The sequence below is a fragment of the Taeniopygia guttata genome, chromosome Z (assembly GCF_048771995.1).
Source record: "Taeniopygia guttata chromosome Z, bTaeGut7.mat, whole genome shotgun sequence".
Taxonomy (NCBI): Eukaryota; Metazoa; Chordata; class Aves; order Passeriformes; family Estrildidae; genus Taeniopygia; species Taeniopygia guttata.
In genome coordinates, this window is record NC_133063.1 from 81,546,768 (window position 1) to 81,566,052 (window position 19,285).

General features: G+C 42.5%; 1 protein-coding gene across 4 annotated transcripts in view; it reads right to left on the bottom strand.

The window, feature by feature from the left end:
* MSH3 (mutS homolog 3) overlaps positions 1-19,285 on the bottom strand; it is a 92,714-nt gene that overhangs the window by 54,356 nt on the left and 19,073 nt on the right. For all 4 annotated transcript variants that reach the window (XM_072921719.1, XM_072921718.1, XM_072921721.1 and 1 more), the window contains exons 9-10: positions 4,700-4,812; positions 2,359-2,473 (exon numbers count right to left, since the gene is read on the bottom strand). In XM_072921719.1, coding sequence (XP_072777820.1) covers positions 2,359-2,473; positions 4,700-4,812 — 228 coding nt within the window. The remainder of the gene's footprint in view (positions 1-2,358; positions 2,474-4,699; positions 4,813-19,285) is intronic.

A 19,285-nucleotide genomic window follows, 5' to 3' on the forward strand; every position in this document is an offset into this window, starting at 1 on the left:
CCACTAAACTGAAATGGATTTTTTTTTTCAGCTGGGAGAAGGGTGTTTGTCCAAAGAAGGTACAGAGGTGTAATGGATTTTTCTTCCTATCAAAGAGGCCTTCATCCAGACCTGTGACACATTAACAAACTGAAAACCACCCACAACTCCCACTTCATGCTCATCTGTATGTGCTCACTGACCTGAATTCTTCTAGGAATTTCAGGCTCCTGACAATGCAATGGAAGTTATTTCTCTTCTATTTCCTAATTAGGGACATAATTGAGCTTGTCATCATTTGCTTAAGTCTTTCACTGTTCAGTATTTAGACAGCATTTCACTGGCATTAGGAAAAACTATTGAAGTTGGGTTTTCCTGAATATTTGGCTCAGTCTGTTGATCTACATGACACACTACAAGCAGCAAGTGGAACTCAGTATTGGGTAGTTGGAGCACAAAGGCTTTAGAAAGAAACACAGCAGAATCCAAGCTCCTGACCACAAAGTTATCTCAAGAAATGTTATTTTATTTCTTCACAGAACTTCACCCAGCTATTAAGTATTTCTTTGCCTTTTCCCTCAGATGCTCATTTCATCCCCAGACATCCATTACAGCAACCATCAGCAGGCAAATGCCAATGCTAAGATTTAGTGCTTTTCCTTCCCTTCAGTATGTAATGTACTTGATTTTAGGATGCAGCTGTTAGAAATGTGACTGACTGCTGCTCCATAACCCTTCACATAATTATATTTGTCCTCTGCTACAGAATTACTTCCACATAAAAGATGGATTTCACATTTTCTCCATCTGAAGGAACATTCACCTCCTGTGTGATTGCACACAGGGCACTGTGAGAGCAGTGACCCAACAGCTGACCAAGAAATGGCATTTCCCTGGAATTCATTTTCTTCCTCAGAAGTTCTACAAGATTTCTCCACCTACGCCAGCATATTAAAAAAAACATTATTTAAAAAAAAAGGCAGTCAAAAAAGATAAGGAGGCACACCATAGTGCAGGAGCACCACAGATCAGCAGGGAAGATGCCACAGGAACTCTTTCCCCATCAGCTCCTTAAGCACATCAAACCTTTTGTTAACATTCAAATACAACTTGGAGAGAAGGGCAACTTAAGAAATCCATCCCAAAATTCAGAACACATGTATAATTTCCAAATATTTTGGTGGACACCTGGGAAAGTGTTTAAGCAGTATTAAATGCAGCTGGTAATCTAAACTGGTAATGCAGGGAGTCCTTCAAAACTGGGCTTCAAACTCTCAGAAACCAACACAACATGTGATTGATCTACAAAAGACATGAAATATTTCTAAGTTTTCAGTCTGCAGCCAGACTGACTTTATTAAATCCTGCATACTTATGGGACAGAGGAATACTGAGACAACTGGGAGAATATTTTGCAGCAGATCCATGACAGATAAAGCTGTTTTATTCAATAAGCCTCAATGATATTTTCAAAGCTAAGCCAGGTGGGACAGCAATATTTTATACTCATGGAAGACAGGATAAGAGAAGCTCTGGCAGCGACATCTTTCCATTTTCATTTGATTCCACCTGCATAAGCCTGTCACAAATCTTGAGCACTCATCTCAGCATATCTAATAAACCCAAGCACGGGGACTGCTTAGGAGGTGACAAGGTTATATCCATGTCTGTGTGTTTTGCAGTAACTCTGCACAAGCAGTGGTGCTCTAGCAACAGCTTTGCCATGATCCTTCTCCCCACTCCTACTGACCCCTGAGTCCAGCCAAGGGATTTTCCAGAAAGCCAGGATGTGTTTAACAGTTTTCTTTAAAACTGGTAACTAGAGTCAGCAGCTGAAACAGACCTGCTGAGTACTGCCTGATCATTACAACACAGAGTCTGTACCTCCCTCCAGAGCTACAGAAAGAAAACATTATTTACACGCTGCTGGAAAACCGCAACGACATCTGCAAAGCTAAGCTGCAACAGCAATTTATTTTTTTTTTAGCTGCCCAGAAAAGCCCTACATGTTGGTTAAACACTTAAACTGAGGTTGGGATGCAACAGCTGATATAAACAAACTTTAAATTTTTTCCCTAGTATCTACCAGTTTTTGCGCCTTGTTTGTTTTCAGTAACACCTGGCAGCAGTACATGCTCACTCACATCACTGACACTAATGTCTACACAAACATACAGCATAAAGGTTTTCCTGAAACACCCCTCCCTCAAAGAAACCACTTGATTCTTTCACTTCTGATTAGGAAGTCAAACGTAAGGTGTAATTTTCACAAAGACTATGTTTATCACTAGCAAGTTTTTCATTACAATCAGGGACACTGTCTGCTAAAACTTGCAAGAATTGGTGCTTTGAATTGGAAATTTATATAAGGCAACTTACCTTGGATTGTAAAGCATCTTTTCCAAATTAAATTCTTTGAGATATGTAATTACTGCTGCCAGAGAGCAAATAACAGGCTTGTCCAAGCTTAGTATTACAGATAGGTTTTGAGGACCTAAAAATAAAAAATTTTCTTGTCAAATGTTTATTTTGTGGTTAACTCACTGTGTACTACTAAGGTATTGTAGAAAAAGCATAATCTGCTTTTCAAGTTATTCTAACAGAAATCTGTAAGGTAGATACAGTGTTTTATGATGTCTATAAATCAACATAAAGCAAGGCTCCAAAATAACAAGGTTCCAAATAATGCAGAACATTGCAACAGTGTAAACACATTAAGAAACAGAAAACATTTGACTCTGTGGGTTTTTCCTCATAAAAAATTACTAACTGTTGGCATAACAAGACTTCTGAATATACAAACTAAGAATGGAATTCTGACATCTTCATTTTTGTGCACAGTGCTCTACTACAGTGCCTGTTCCAGCTGCAGCAACAGGAAAACTCGCTCCACATACCACAGCATAAACTCGTATTTTTAAAACCCCACACAGTTCAGTTTTTTTCAGGGATTCAGCTTTTTAAAGCTGTTCTCAGGTAACACCTGCAAGAACTTTAGAACTTAGTTAACAAGAAGGTTACTCCCATCTGCAAAAAGAGCAAGAAAGAGGGCCCAGGAAACTGCAGGAGCCATCTCCACCCCTGGGAAGGTGATGGGACAGGTGGGCTGCAGGTCACCACCGAGCATGCAGAAGGAGAGGTCAGCAGGAGTGGCCAGCAGGGACTGGGGACACTGTTCACCAAGGGGACACTGTGTTTGAGAGAGCTGAGAGGGCAGAGAGAAACCTGAGGAGGTTCAACAAGGGCAACTACAGGTCCTGTGCCTGGGGAGGAATAACCCCAAGTACCAGAAGAGATTGGGAATGACCTACAAGAGTCCAACTCTGTGCAGAAGGACCTCGGGGTGCTGGTGGATGGCAAGTTGACCATGAGCTGACAGAGTGTCCTGGGGACCAGGAGGGCCAGTGGGATCCTGGGATGCATCAGGAAGAGTATGGCCAACAAGATAGGGAGGGGATCCTGCCTCTCTGCCCTGCCCAGGTGAGGCCAGATCTGGAGTGCTGTGTTCAGTCATGGGCTCCAGATTCAAGAAAGACAGGGAGCTGCTGTAGAGGGTCCAGTGGAGGCCATAAAGATGATTAAGAATCTGGAGCATCTCTTATGAGGAGAGACTGGGAGCTGAGCCTGTTTAGTCTAAAGAAGAGAAAACTGACAGTGTTCAAGTTTAGGACATCCTTTTAGTTGCATTGGCTGTCTTGATACCCTGGCAAAGGGTCCAGAGACCTTAGCACAAAGTCAAAAACATTTGTGCTTTTGATTTTAGTTTGTGGAAAACTGCTAACCTTGTATGAAGAATAGTAAGCTATAAATAAGAGTTTAAGTAGTGTGGTATTTGAAATAACACAAAGTAGAATTTTGAGATTTTTAGAATTTTTAGAAAATTTTGAGATTTAAGGGGTCAAAATAGAAGAATTTAGGTGTGTGTTAGCTTTCTTTTCCTTCTCCTTGTCTTCTATGTCTCAGTATCATAGTAACACTTTTCTATTAAAGGCACACTGTCTAACACAGATGATAGATATTTGCACATTAATATAAACAAACTATATGTAACTTTTGATATCAAAGGCAAACACTGCCCAAGAGGGCAAAGAAAAATACCACAGCCTCCTTCCTAGCCAGAGCTCAACAAGTCAAAAAAAGAATGTTGTTATAAATAAGAAAAAATAACCAACCTTAAAAACACATTCTAAAACATTCCAAACTTTTTATTTAGCTACACAAACTAAAGAACAAAGACTTTTTACCATCTTAAAGCTGTTGCAGAGCCCTGGAACATCTGCCCAGGGAGGGCATCCCAGCCCCAGCTGGACACATCCCTGTGCCCCTGCCCAGGGGAACCTGCTGGGCAGGGGATGGACCAGATCATCCCCAGACAGCCCTTCCAGTCCCAAATACCCTGGGATTCTGTGAACTCTTGAGAAATATTTCAGATGATGAGCAATCCCCCTCAGCTGTTATGTACATTTAAATTTAAATCTGTCTAAACACACACCTTCAAGCTATGAAAAAAAGTAATGGTAGCCCTATTTCATTTCTATTTAAATAATGTTCCTTTTCCTCCAAGCTCAACACGAGATCCCACTGTGCAGAGAATGAAGCACAGGTGGCCAAAAGCCTGCATGAATGTAAAGGCTAATAGGGTGCATGCTTCAAAGATATTTGGAATGAAAGACCTGTAATGTCAGGCACTTCCTTTGCATAAAAATCTGAACAAACATACCTGCAGTACCAGGCACCTCTTTTGCATAGAAGTCAGTAACCTTCTGAAAAGCATGGCTGTACTCAAAATTGAGGTTTTCCATCCTTTCTATCCTAATTCTGTCATCCTGTAACCTGCAAAAAAAAAAGAAAAAAAATTTGACTCTCAGGTTTTTACACACCCTTCATGAAAGAGGTTACAAAGGTGCACTTTCTTTTTTCTTTGCTTTGTTAGGAGTTGAATGGGTAAAGAATTAAGAAATTAGGTATTAAAATAGGGTGAAAACATTTCCAAGCATGCTGTATTTTTTTAAATGTTTCTTCTAACCAAATAAACAGCAGCAAGCACAGCCAAAAGAGAGACTGCAAGAGATGGTCTAACACACCTGCAAGGTAGATACCAACACATCTTCACCAAACATATCAAGTACTGGCCTTATCTCTTCTTAAAGACTTCTGATGAACAAACTTAAGCTGTTATCCCATCCCACTCCATATTTAATTATCCTTTGGAAGATTTTGTTCCCTGTAGAACTAAAGGGCTGGATTTCTTTTAGCCTTACTGCAGCCTATGCAGCCAAGGATGTCATTACTGATAACCCCCTCCTGCCAGCAGTTGTTATATCAGGTATATCAGCAGTTCCTCCCAGTTTAACAGCACCACCAAACTTTACTAGCTGCAGCATTTCCACGCTGCCTGTTTTTCCCTAACTGGTGGCTGAAGTTAAGATTAGATGCTGCCTTGTTGCAATTTGCACAGCTGTTGATAAGCACTGAACGGACATGCTGGTTAAAAAAACACGAAGGAGAACTCATGGTGGCCCTGCCAACCCTGAGCAGATTTACACAGCTGCACAGTGAGCACTGAGCCACGGGCCAGGAGAAAGCTCCAGTGAAAAGACACACACAAAACCTACCTGGCCTCAGCGTTTCCACTCACTCTCACACCCCTGTGGGATGCAAATCAGCAAAGTGCTTTGAGAAGACTGGAATTGTGCCAATGAGAGGCACTGTGCAGGTATTACAGCATGGAAATTAATCAGTACCCTTATAGCAGGGCTTTCCAGCTTCACAGGAATAAACAGACAGATTTTCTGCCTTATATCATACACACCCCCCACCTGAAAGGATCAATACATCTCTGAGGCCCAGCTCTCAAAAATAAGATTTAATTTCTACAACACGTGTCCAACTAACCAGACTTGTCTCAGCACATACTCTGTGATCCTTTTCTGCCTTCAACTGACTGACCAAATCACGTTTTCAGTTTTTATACTCTCTGGGACTCCCCTCTTCCCAGCCCTTCTCAAGATGAGCAAATATCCTTCAAGCAAAGGAAAACACCAAGCCAGGCAGATGTTTTATTCCTTGCTTTTTCCCCTTGTGTTGGACAACACCTTTTTCTGACTCAGGGATGGGGCCGCTGAGAGGTGTTTTAAAAACTTTTATTCCATTTTCAGTCTCATGAGAAGGGTGAGACAATACAGATGTTATAATTCACACCATCACAATCAGAAGTTACTATTTTCTAATTACAAACACTAAAGTGTTTCTTGGCCCATCAGCTTTTTGCACACCATGCTGTAGATGCCTTAAAGCCAATTGTCTAAAACTGCCCCTCGTGGGTCCCACTGTAATGCATCTTTCATAGCTCTGTTTTTCCAAATTATCCAGTTTTATTTGTAAGTCCACCTTCTGAAACTTGTTTTAGCTCCATTTCTCTCTCAGCAGTATCTGTCCTACTCCATGGCATTTCTAAGTCAGCATTTCTGGTCTCGAGGTTTGCATAGGGATGCACACTGTGTGGGCCTCCTGTCAGGCTTTGAGAATTTTCTACAAATCCATTTCCCACATTTCCCCCTCTCTCGGACAGAAAAAACTTCCTTGATGGCCTTGTTCATCATTCACTGTGCCCAGTGAAGTACACAAGGCACTACCACTATTGATGCCACGAACAAACAATAACAAACCAATTTTGCAAACCTCCTTCAGCCAAGGTGCAAAGCTCCATCCTCCAAACAAGTCGTCTAGCCACGATCCATAGTTTGTTTTAATTTGATTTGTCAAGTCTCAGTTTCTGAAGCAGTTTGTGGATGGACACTGAATGGTCAGACAAGTTCATACAACACAGTCCTTCAAAATCTCTACAACTCCACTTCCCACACCAGCAGAGCACCTCGGAGTCAGCATTCAAAGGCACACAAGGGCCTTGCTGCTGACCATGTGTGAGCAGGGACTTACAGAAGTATTCTTACACACAGATTTTATTTTTCATTTCCACCTCTTTATGTTTTCACAGCAATGACTACAGAAAGCAAGGCTTAACAAGGTCTGCAGAGGTAATTTTTAGAATGGAAGTCAAAAAGGAAGGCTTTCCTTTCCATTTCACTGGATGGTTTGTGCCACACCTGTTTGCTTTCTAATCATTAACGGGTGTAATTTTCTTTAATGCATTTCTGATTTTCTTCCCTTTTATACCAAAATGTATCCAACTCCTTAGCATAAACTCTGGAATATGATAATTACTATCAGTATATGTTCAGTGACTTCTGACAGTATTTTTGTTTGTCAACTCAATGAATGAGAAACATTCAAAACTATTCACTAACTTAAAATTATTAACTCGGTGATCTGCAAGATCTACAAATATTTTAATATTTGTATTGTAGATACAGCAACATCAACTATATATATGACATTCTTACTGAAGAGTATGCACCTGATATTTTAGATAAAGTAAAAAAATATGAAGTTGCAGATTCAATGCATGAAAAAAACCTAAATTTTTAACAAGATGCACGAAAACAAAGTTTGCTGCAGAAGGTTTTCATGTGTGTCCTTTGTGCAGCAAGACGATCACCGAAGGCCATTTTCCTGACTATAGGCAGGGTGATGAGTCGATGCTTGTTTTATCTCTCCAGCCACCAATGCCTATTTAAATCAGAACTCAATTCACCATCAGCCTCTGTAAACATCACTCCTGTCAGGAGCTGCAGATGAGCTGCAGTTCAGCTCTTCCCAGCTCGCTGAAAACAAGCCATGCCCTCAGTCCCTGAGCCCGTCAGAGATCAACTCAACCCTCAAAGCTCCCTCAGCCCCCTGCCCATCCTTCTGCACCCCTGGGCTGGAGCTGAGTGACCAGGGAGGGACCCTGCTCCTCCCAGCCCTGGCAGAACTGCCTCTGCTCTCGAGATAAATTACAGAACCTGCCAAGGACACGACCACCACCCACAGCCCGTGTGGGAGCCCAGCACACCCCTCTGGCTGCCCTCGCTGGCCCCAGACCCTGGCATAAAGTCAAAAACACCTGTGGCTTTGATTTTAGCCCGTGGAAAAAGCTGTCACTTTTGTATGAGGAATTACAAACCACAAGGGATTTAGTAGTGTGATATTTGAACTAACACAGGGTGAAAAATAGAATTTTTTGGGTTTTTAAGATAACAGGTTCAAGGGGGTACAAGAAGGAGGAATCTGGGCGTCTCCTGGCCTTCTTCTTTGTCTTCTCCTCCATGTCTTGGTGTAATGGTAACACTTTTCTATTGGTTTAAGGTAGAGATTCACACTCTAACATAGGTGATGGGAATTGGTGAAGAAATTGTAAACATAGACACACAGTTTTGAGTGTATAAAGTGGGAGCCACCCAGGATTTGAGGCCAGACTGCCATAGCTTCTGTACTAGGTGGACCTCGGCAGGTCAGAGAGAAAATATTATAGATAAGGAGAAATAAACAACCTTGAAAGCACAATCAGGAGCATTCCAGGCTCCTTCTTTGGCTGTGTTTGGCTGAGGGAAGCAAAGACTCTTTACGATCTCTGTTGGGTCACCTTGGTCATCAGAACCCCGAGAGAGAAATCCACAAGCCAAGGGTCTAAAATCAGTGTGCCCACAGACAGCTGAATAAAAAATGGGACCTGCAACACACAGAGGCACAGTGCACTGCAATAATGCAATAAATAATGGAATAATGCAGTACTGTAATAAATAATGTCATAATGTATAATGTAACACGTGCATCCTAACCTACACCGTCTGTGCTGCTGTTACTGGAGGGACTGATTTATCTGTCACCCTGATGGCAAAGTGAAAAACGATCAACACTGCTGGGTGTAATTCCTCCATTTATCTGACAATTCGATGCATCAACTTAAAATTCGTGGCTTAACAAGTGCTGTAGGAAAAATATTTAAAAGAGAGCTCTCAGTTTGACAGAAAGGTCTCTTAAGAAAAACATTTATGAAAATGCTAGAAGCTAAAAGGAAACAACATAAATAAAACTAATTTACAGAAGCTGGCTCAAGATACCTAAAAAATAGTAAAATCTTTTAGTAAGAATGGCTTGCTTTAAGCACAAGAGCTAACTGCACTTGGCTGAATAAAGCACAAACCACTTCATTGCTGCTCTACAATTCACAATTAAACAGGCATAAAGTGAATAAAGACTTACTGCAAAAAGACACCACCAAACTGAGTTTCCTTAAAGCTCAGCAAGTCCTCCTAAGGAAAGCAAGAAACTGCACAATTTTACCTTTATCCTGCCCTGCCCATTCTCCTTCAGTACATTCAAATGTAGAGGTGCACAGACCAAAATTTGCCTGCACAGCCCTGTATCACAACACAACGACACCAATGATGCAGAATTTGGGAAGGTGTCTGCTCCTAAAATTTAGTATGAAGTTTTTACTTCTGATGCTAGGCACAGATCTGTAAAGCATAAATGATTTATTTAGTTTTTTCCCCATACAATTTATTCAAACTGCTCTTTTCTCTGCATTCCTCATAGTTTATTCAGCTGGGATGACCAGTCTGTCACTGCAGGGAAAAAATGCCAGCACTGCCCAGCAGGGCAAGGCAGCCTGAATGCATTAGTCCTTTCAGATATCCAAGCACACTGTGTCACCTTCCCTTATCACCACACTTGGCAGAAACTGCACTTCCTTCACTTGTCACCACTGGGTTACCTCTGTCAGCCAGCCTCTCCTAGCTCAGGTGATGCCTTAACAAGGCTGCCCTGAACAGAGGCTGGATGGAGTTACAGAATAAATCAGGGATTTATTAAAGGATCTCCTCCTTGGATCCACCTGGGGCAGCACCAGAGCCCAGCCAGGGCTGCACCCAAATGACCCAAAATGGTCCCAAAATGCACGAGCGCTGCCGGGGGCTCTCCCTGGGATCAGTTCTGCTCCATTGGTACCTTGGAGTTCATTGTCCCATTCCAGCTTCAGCCCAGGCAGTCCCACCCTGCTTGTTTTTCTCTCTCCAGCCCACGGTGTTTGTGCTCCTGGGCTGAGATTTGGATCATTTGTCCTTGGTGCCCAGCTGGAGAAGGAATTGTTTTGTCCCCCTGCTCTGTGCACACAGCTCACCATCCCCTGATGTGAAGCCCAGACCCACACACTAAAGCAGCACAGAATGTGAAAAATAGAAAAGCTAAACCTGAGGCATCAAGGGGGCTCAGTTCTGAGTGTGTCTGTGGAAATGGAGATCCATCCTCCCTTTTTGGGTGAGCCTTGGCACAGAGCTGCAGCAGCTTCTCTGGCAAAGCCTCAGGGACATTTCCAAGCAGTTGTTCTTTTGGCACCGAGCACACACAGTTTTAGAAGCACAGCTTTTTCTGCAGGCAGAGTCAAGTGTTTCCCCACGCTTGATCTGAGCAGCTTTCAGATGCCAGAGATGGAGACTGCTGCTGCAAAAAGCCAGCAGCACAGTCACCTTCTCTGAATATCTGACACAAATGTCTGCTGTCCATGAAAACCAAACAGAAATCACCACGTGGTGTTATCAGTATGTTACATACAACAATGATACCACCCCACAGCACCTCCAGCTTCCAAAATGCCCCATCCCAAACCCCTCCTCAATGCCAGAAGCTGCTGAAAAGCCCAGAAGCAACTCCAGCACACTCCAATATACATACACACATATATGTGTACCTGCCTACTCACAGGCATGGTACACATACAAACACACACAGAGAAAAACTTGGGGAAAACTCCTTGCTTGCCTTTTTCCATCCCAACTACCAGCATTTCTCAACACATTTTCTGATTTTCTCAGGAAGAACTACATCTGAAAAGAACTCCAACCACACTGACAAGCCTGGAGCCTGGAACCAAGGAATTCTAAGAAAACATTCTTTTAGCTTTAGGAACTCAGAGGCAGGAGCTGCCAAAAAAATGGAGTTAGGAGGACAGAAAAAAAGCAAAGGGCTGTGCAGGCTCTGCATGAGACTGCACCCCTTCTGTCAGGGCAGAATTAGGTAGCACAGGATAAAACACAAGCACAGCTGTATTCCAGCAGCTTCTGCACTCACAAATAGAAATCTTCTTCAGGCTTCTTCCATCTGGCTATCTGATGAATGGGATGAAACACACTGCACTCATATCTTGGAAAGTAGAAAGGATCAAGAACTGCTAGGAAATTATTTATTATTAGCACCTGGGAATAGCCAGGATGAGCAATAGTCAACACTGAAATAAGACAAGCCCAGCACGTCAATTTAATTTCCCTCAATTGCAGAGGAGCTGGCTCTGTGGACAGGGAAGACGCAGATGCTGTACCTGCTTGATCTCAGGCAGGCTATTTCACAGCCTCACACGTCCTCAGAGCTGCTGTGCAGAGCATGATTCACAGCGAAGTGCTCTTACAGGGCGTTCCAAGCAGGCTGGAGAGCAGCGCTCGGGCTGGCAGCAGGGCCCCGGTGGGATGAGGTGATGTCCTGAGCTCCAGCAGCACCCACAGAGGCAGTCCCAGCGAGGACAACCCCAGCCCACGCACACGGTGTGAGGCTGAGGCGGCCACAAACAGCCTTGGAAAGAACAACTCACAACGTGGCAGAGAAACCCCTGCCATGTGCCCATTTTCTCCATCATTTATGGCTGTGCACAAACACATGGAGGGACAAATGAAGCCCTGACCTCTGATGTAGAAGTTCTTTCCATCCAATACCCCAAGACTGTAGAGTTTATTGGTTTTAACATGATTGATGACAATCAGTATGTACACACCTATCTTTAAAATCTCTTTCTAGCACGGTGCCAGGCTCAGTTTATCAAGTAGATCATCAAACCATGTCCTGTCACAGTGCCAGCACAGGGCAGCTCCTGCCCAGTGACCAGCACTGCTTAAAGGAACTGCAGTGCTTTGAGCAGCTGTCAGGTCCCACAGCCCTCCAGAGCCACCACAGCATCCTGCCCACATATCCAGCAATGTTTACTTTCCTTTATATATACAGATATATATTTGTGTATTTCAAACATATACAGGAACACTCGACTAAGGTCACTGTTTATTTTCGGCTGCACAAGGCTGTCCCCAAAATCAGCAGCTCCTCCACTCAGGATTATGCCAACCAGCAAAAGTCTCTCTCCTTGCAGAGCTTCAAGCACATTAAACGAAACAAAAAAAAAAAAAACAAAAACAAAACATACCAAACCAAATCAAAACCAAACCAACAACAATGGGGGGGGGGGGGAATCAAACAGCAACAAAAACCAACCACAAACAAACAAACAAACCAAGGCAACAATAACACCACAAAACAAAGCACAGGAAAACCCTGCCCAGTATCTGCCATACTACATGAACAGTGATGAAATAATGCTGTTTCTATTACACCCCATGACGGATAAACAGCTGTTTCTGAAGCATTATGGAGCATTTCATACCCGTGTTTCTGCCAAGTTGTCAATAAAATGTTAATTATCTGTGTTCTTTCTCATCAGGTAGGATTATTTTCTGTACTTTTTTTCAGTGTGGGCCTTAAACTTCATACAGCAATGTACAGCTGGACAAGCAACCAATAAAAAGGGAGTAATTACTCATTTAATTCAACACTATCTCTTACTATTGTGTCTGGTCTCAACTGCTGTGCAGCTGCAGCTCTGTGTTCACATCACTGCACCTCCTGACTGCACATCACTCCTCTCTGATTCTCTATTCTCCACACTACCACTGTTGCTGTGCTTTGTAATTTAGTATTAAATCCGACTTTTGCTCATACCCTTGCTGGTGATTTTTTGAGCAAGCTCAAGCACACTCATTCAGGACACCACTTAATACTATTTTGGTTTCTTTTTGAATTACAAAGCCTTTTAGAAGGCTTTTTACTAAAAGGGGCCTTCTAAAAGCAAGTCTGCAACACCAGACAATAGGGTGGCAGACAGAAAAGTTGAGTCCTGTATTACACATTATATAACTCGAGATTATTACCACTTTACCTTGCACCACCTAGGAACAAAAAAAAAAAAAAAAAACACAAAAAAACCCAAACTTTGAAGTGTTTAAAAAATATTACCAATAAATTAAATAATAAGAAGAGCATGACTAAAAGAAATCAAGGAATTCTGGACAGGCAGAGCAAAGGAAAAGATGACAGAATAGCCTTGAAAGAATTAGTTTTGGACTCTAACACAAAAGTATGACTGCACAGCTCTTTGTTCCAGAAGGACATGTGCTGTCTGATCGCACTTGTCCCGACTGACAGGAACACAAAAGGTTCTCATTTTCAGCAGCAAAAACTTCGGAGCACAAAGCACTTTTTTCTGTCTCTCCTGTAATATTTTTGCAGAGGCTCCCCACCTACCAGATCCCTCAGTGAAGTCATAACCATTGTGCTTCTGTCAAATCTCTGCCTACTGCCATCAGCACTCAGCATCACAACCCCTCGCTAGCATCAAGCTGATGGAGGAAACAGTCAGTAGAAAACTTCTTATTCAAAGACACATCTTCTCCAGAAGCAGAAGTAACAGTCTAAATTCAGCTTGAACAAATCCAAGCTCAATGCTTAACGATATTTCCCAGCTATTTTAATTGTCCCCCCTTCCCTTATGCCATGTGTGAGCACAAAAATCCCCCAGGCATTCTAATTTCAACATATTTGAAACAGCACTGCCCCTCAAAATATTGGAAGTTACATGGATCATATGCATACATATGCAAAACACGCAGTGCTTTGTCCAAAAAACAAACAGCTGCCCAGGGAGGGCTGCAGGATGTGGGAACCCAGGGATTCCCTCTGGCTGCCCTGGGACCCTGGCAGGGGTCAGGTACCCCCTGGACAGAGCCCCCAGAGACACTGGCTGTGATCTCTGCCCATGGAAAAGAGTTTTCAATCTTACAGGATCAATTACCAGCTCTGAGTGTTTGATATCAGTAATAATTAAGTGGCACAGGTGCAAAAGTAAAATTTTAGGATTCTAGATTAGGGGTCCAAAGGGGACAAGATGGAGGAAATTGGGTGTGCCTTGTCCTTTTTCTCCTTCTTCATGCCCTCCATGTTTCACTGTGGTGTTGGCATTTTTCTGTTGGTTCAGGCTGGGGACACACTGTCCAACGTAGGTGACAGATATTGGCACGTTATTGTAAATCCAGCACAGGTAGTTTGTGGTATTTAATGTTTGTACCATCCCACTGAGGGCAGAGCCCCACACGCTGCCCTGCAGGACAGAGCTGCGGCAGGGCAGCAGAACATGTTAGAGATAAACAGAATAAACAACCTTGAAACCAGCACAGACCAATTATGGCTTCTGCTTTGGCAGTGGGGCAGAAAGACAGAGACTTTCTACAATCTCAGAATCATCAATACCTCAGATTCCGACCGCAGGGTCCCTGTCTGGAGCCATCCCAGCCCCGCTGGACACGTCCCTGTGTCCCTGCCCAGGGGAGCAGCTCCAGAGGAACCTTCCAGCCCTGCAGTTGAGGGAGTCTGTGATACAGGAGTGCTGCTGAAGGAGGAATCAGATCTGCCCAGGTAATTGGTAAAAAGATACTCTACAAGCACAGACTAAAAACATCAGTACGAAGTTGAATGGAAGTCACCACCAGCTTATGAAACATCATTTCCACAGATTATGTAAGAAATAACTGAGATGCTGACAGACAGGGTCCGTCCATGTCTCTGTTTTAAATCACTCTGAGCTAACCTCCCACACTGCTGCCACTACTCTACCTGCCAAGAACTGTCAGAAACATCATTCCTGTTCTTTAATCACAAGAACTGCTGTGGAAATTTACCAAGGAGCACTGAACATCCAACACAGACCTCCGTGAAAAAGCACACTGCCTCTGCAAGCAGCAAGGCCACAGCTGGATCTTCCACCCATCACTGGGAGCAGGTGGGAGTGCTCTGGGGATGGAAGAGCTGAGAGGCCACAAAAAGAGACAAAAACCTCAAAAACCTCAAAAGCAAAACCCTCCCCCCACAAAAAAAAACAACCCCAAACAAACCAACAAAAAAAACTACAAAAACCAAACAAAACTACTAAAGATAAAATCCACCCCAATTGTGTTAACAATTCTATCCTCCATAAAAAACCCTGTTGATAAATACTCAGGCATCATGTAAGATCACAGACCGACTTAGTCAGAAAAAGTAAAATCAAAATTAGCCCACAATACCTCAGTTTAATTTAAACATGGAAGGAAAGTATACACATTACTGTGTTTTCAAGCTGTGATGGTATGTTATTACACATGACAAGCAGGCAGAAGACCTGCAATTGTTCTTTAATTCTTTGTTTATTCTAAGAAGTTATAATAAAAAGGAGAAAAAATCTAAAATGTATCTTCAGGATTTTAATAATTTTATCCAGGTATTTTTGCACTGATATTCTGGATTATTTTCTTTGATAGGTAACTATATTCAAAATAAGTACCTGATCTATATCTCAATCTGAAAATTCTGGATACCTGCTCCTCTGGGGATTAGTCTTCATTTAAAAAAAAAAAAAAAAAAGTGGAAAATACATTTCCTCAGGCTGCATAGGAAGAGAAAACAAGCATGGCGATTACATTCCATCATCAGGGGGCTACAGCATATGTCAAATGAGGACAGACTAAGGAAATTGAATTAATCTGACATGGGGAAAGTTAAGAAGGCATCTCCTCCCACCCCGGGGGCATTCAGGAAAGCCTGAAGCAGATTCTGCTGAGAGGTGCATGGACAAAACCATGCAGCCATGAGCTGCATTCTCTCCCACAAGACCAACTAAACACTCAAACAGGTGATGCAGTGAGGTTGGGGCTTCCTTTCCTTGAGTGCTTCTGAAAGTGGACAAAAATGTAGACTACCTGAGCTCCAAAAAGCTCATTCAAGCCAAATTTTCCAAGATTTTGAGGAAAAAAAAAATTCTAATAAACAGTCTAAGTCATCAGGCGTGTTATAAACCAGCTGTAGCCCAATTGCACAAGTAAGAACAGGATCACAGGAACTGGCTGCACAGCCACTGCTCCTGCAGACCCTTCTGTGCCACGGGAAAGAGGAGAGCACACAACATTTAATGCACTGCTAACACAGCCCTGGGACGGGCCTGAAGCCTGCTCTGTGCCCACAACACAGCTGATCTGCTTGCTCCTCACCTCAGGAACCCAGGGTCTGTGCGCTGAGGAAAAAAAGGGATTTTACACACTGGAATTCCCTTAGCACGTGCTCCTGTAGAGGACTGCACCCACCTACAAGGTAAGAGATATCTTCTTATTTCCTTATCAATGGGCAAAAAGGGAAAAAAAGGGATTTTACACACTGGAATTCCCTTAGCACGTGCTCCTGTAGAGGACTGCACCCACCCACAAGGTAAGAGATATCTTCTTATTTCCTTATCAATGGGCAAAAAGGGAAAAAACGGGATTTTACACACTGGAATTCCCTTAGCATGTGCTCCTGTAGAGGACTTCACCCACCTACAAGGTAAGAGATATCTTCTTATTTCCTTATCAATGGGCAAACTCCATCTGCAACAGGATGTACCATTCAAGCCAAATATCCAAGCAGGTTCTTCAGCTGAGACTGTGGCACGAAGTCTCGTGGTTTGGGGTTTTTTTTTTGTTTTTTGGCATGTGTAACTCACTTGCTCACATTTCATTCTCCTCTCAGGCCACTGACAGAACCACTTGAACTAACTCCAACCAAAAGGATATGATAGATTATGTAACTACTTCATCCTTCCTTTTCTCTTCGATTTGGAGGCTCAGCATTTGGGACACTATCACATTCAAGTACCCTCTACTCTACAGAAATAAAAATGTTAAAGCCAGAGCAGGACCTTCCAGACGTCAGCATCTGTAATCACAAACGTCACCAGAGACCATAAAAAACCCCAAGTATTAAAGAGCTCCATCCTAAAAATCAAACCCACTGCTCTGGAGACATTTCAATAACCAATCCAAATTCACCTTTGTACATGGCCTGGACCTTGCAAAGCCTTTTTACACTTTTCCAAGAACGATCCAGCTGTGTGATGCTCCAGTGCATTGTCCCTAATGACCTCACAGCCGAAGGAGGCTGGAAAATTGTATTACCCCTGATTTTCTTCCAGAAATGTCTCCATCTGAGCTCTCCAGCTATGATTAAAATAAAAATACTCCCAATTCCAAGCTCACAAAGACACTTTCAAATATAAACACAATAGGCAAAGTTCTGCTCTGGCCCCACTCCTTTCTTCTTTGCAATTACTGGAGTTATTCTCCTCCAGTGCTGTCAAACCAAGGTAGCACTTGGAACAAAACTTTTAAGATGTGAATAGGGTGATGAATATAAAAATAAATCCAAGTCTGAAGTGAGAAAGAAACTCCTTAGGAAGTAATCTGAATGAAAGCAAGAGAAGACATAAAAGAGCAGGAACGTTTATTGTTACATGTGCTAACTTGGCAATTAATACTGCTTTCATTCTGCACTCAAAAACCAGAAGAGGCTTCAGGGTTTTGGTATTGTGCATTAATGGCATGCTATTTTTAATAATTCTACCTCAAAAACAAATGTGGTTCTCATACATCTAATTAAAAAAAAAAAAAAAAAAAAGCCCTGCAAATGGTAGGCAATTGTTCATTTGTTGCAAGAAGGCTTCAAACCCTGCGAGCGGTGTGCCCAGGGCAAGCTCTGGTTTCTGAAACGAGGAAGAAGCTGCTGAGTTTGGCCATGACCTGCCTCACAATGAGAAGTGTGCTTTTGGCACAACGTGAGGGTGGCTCCATCCCCAGAGATTCCCTATTTTGGGAGCACTGCAGCTCCCAAACTCCTCAGAGCTGGGAAACTGAACCATGGGGCAGGTCCAGGAGCCCTGCTGGCACCTGGGGACAGCCCTGTCCCACCTGGGAACCAGCTCTGCAAAACCACAGGACAAAACACTCTGCCCCTGCAGGAAGATCTGCTCAGCCTCAGCCCAAAACACCACAGAAATCTCTCTGCTAAGCAGAATTTGGCACGGGCAACTTCTCATCTCCCGCAGATCAAGAGCTTTGCATGTTTTGTAATGGTTTTAAGAGAGGCTGCTGGACAGAAATCAGGATACATCTGGCTGGTCAATTACACTTGTAATTAATGTCTTCTTTGATAAGCTGATACAGATTTAAGAGTTCATTAAATGTGATGAATTGAACTTGTTAATTTTTCAACAAATCATTCCAGGCTTTCCTGTGAGATGTACAAAGATGCTTAAACACAGTCTCATCTCTAACAGAATAAATACAAGTAGAGTGTTAACAATTCTATCCTCCATAAAAAATATTATTGTCTTATTCCACATTCCTGTAATCCAAGAGTGGGATGTTTTCACCAGAAATTGTTATTTACCTTGATTTCCTGCTCTGTGAAAAGCTAATACAAGAGAAAAAGCAAGGCAGTTCTTCCCATGGGTAAATTTAGCATGTAACTTAGCAGATGATGTGCACTATGTATTCTTTCTTTCCAAGGATTTCCCATTAAGGAGCCAACTGCAAAAAGCCACTTAAATTATTTTACAAATGGAACAAAAAAACATTTCGAGGAAGCAGGTGAAGGCAGCTTGGGCCAAGTGGTATGCTTTTAAGGGAAAAAAAAAAAAAAAAAGAAAGAATTCTAAATTGAAATTCAATTTATCTCATGTTTACACTATGGAGGTTGGCAATGGTTCAGCTAAAAATATAGTTTTAAGTACCACAAGGTTGCACATCATCTCTGGAAAAGTGAGCTGGAAACAGAGGTGGCAGACTTTTGACTTTGCTCTGCCGGGGGCTTTTCAGGTAAGTCAGAATTTGAAGAAATAAATAGCATCTTAATTCTACAGACAATGGATACTTACTCCAACTTTGTAACTCAAGACCTAAGGAAACTGAGTAATAAATCCTCTGTTATTACCTACCAATTAAATGGTTCAATATCAGAGGGAGCAGAGGGATAAAACCAGTAACTGAAACTGAGGTTTTTTTGTCAGATAGAAGATTTTTTTTTCACAAGACACACAGCCCTCTTCTTGTTCACAGTGTCTTCTAAAATACAAGTTGTATTAAACTTGAAGTTGCATCTAGTTGTTTGAAAATACAAGAACTTGTTGGCATCATCTGTCTATAAAAATGTGCCCAGCAAAATACCAAGAACTCCTTTCACCCAGCTTAACATGAAGGGTTCTGGTCTAGATTCTGCTCATGGTCAGTGATGAGCCAGAAGTACCTGAAAACACACCCCTGTTAACACACTTTAATTCCTTCATGTTTTTGCAATCCTTCCTGTGCCCGGGCTGCAGCAGAGGGATTTCAGATCCTGCTGAGTCCTCACTCAACAGCCAACTCCAAATGTACCACTCTCAACATGGCCACACTCAGGACAAGCTCTCTTTCTTTAAAAAACAAACAGAAAA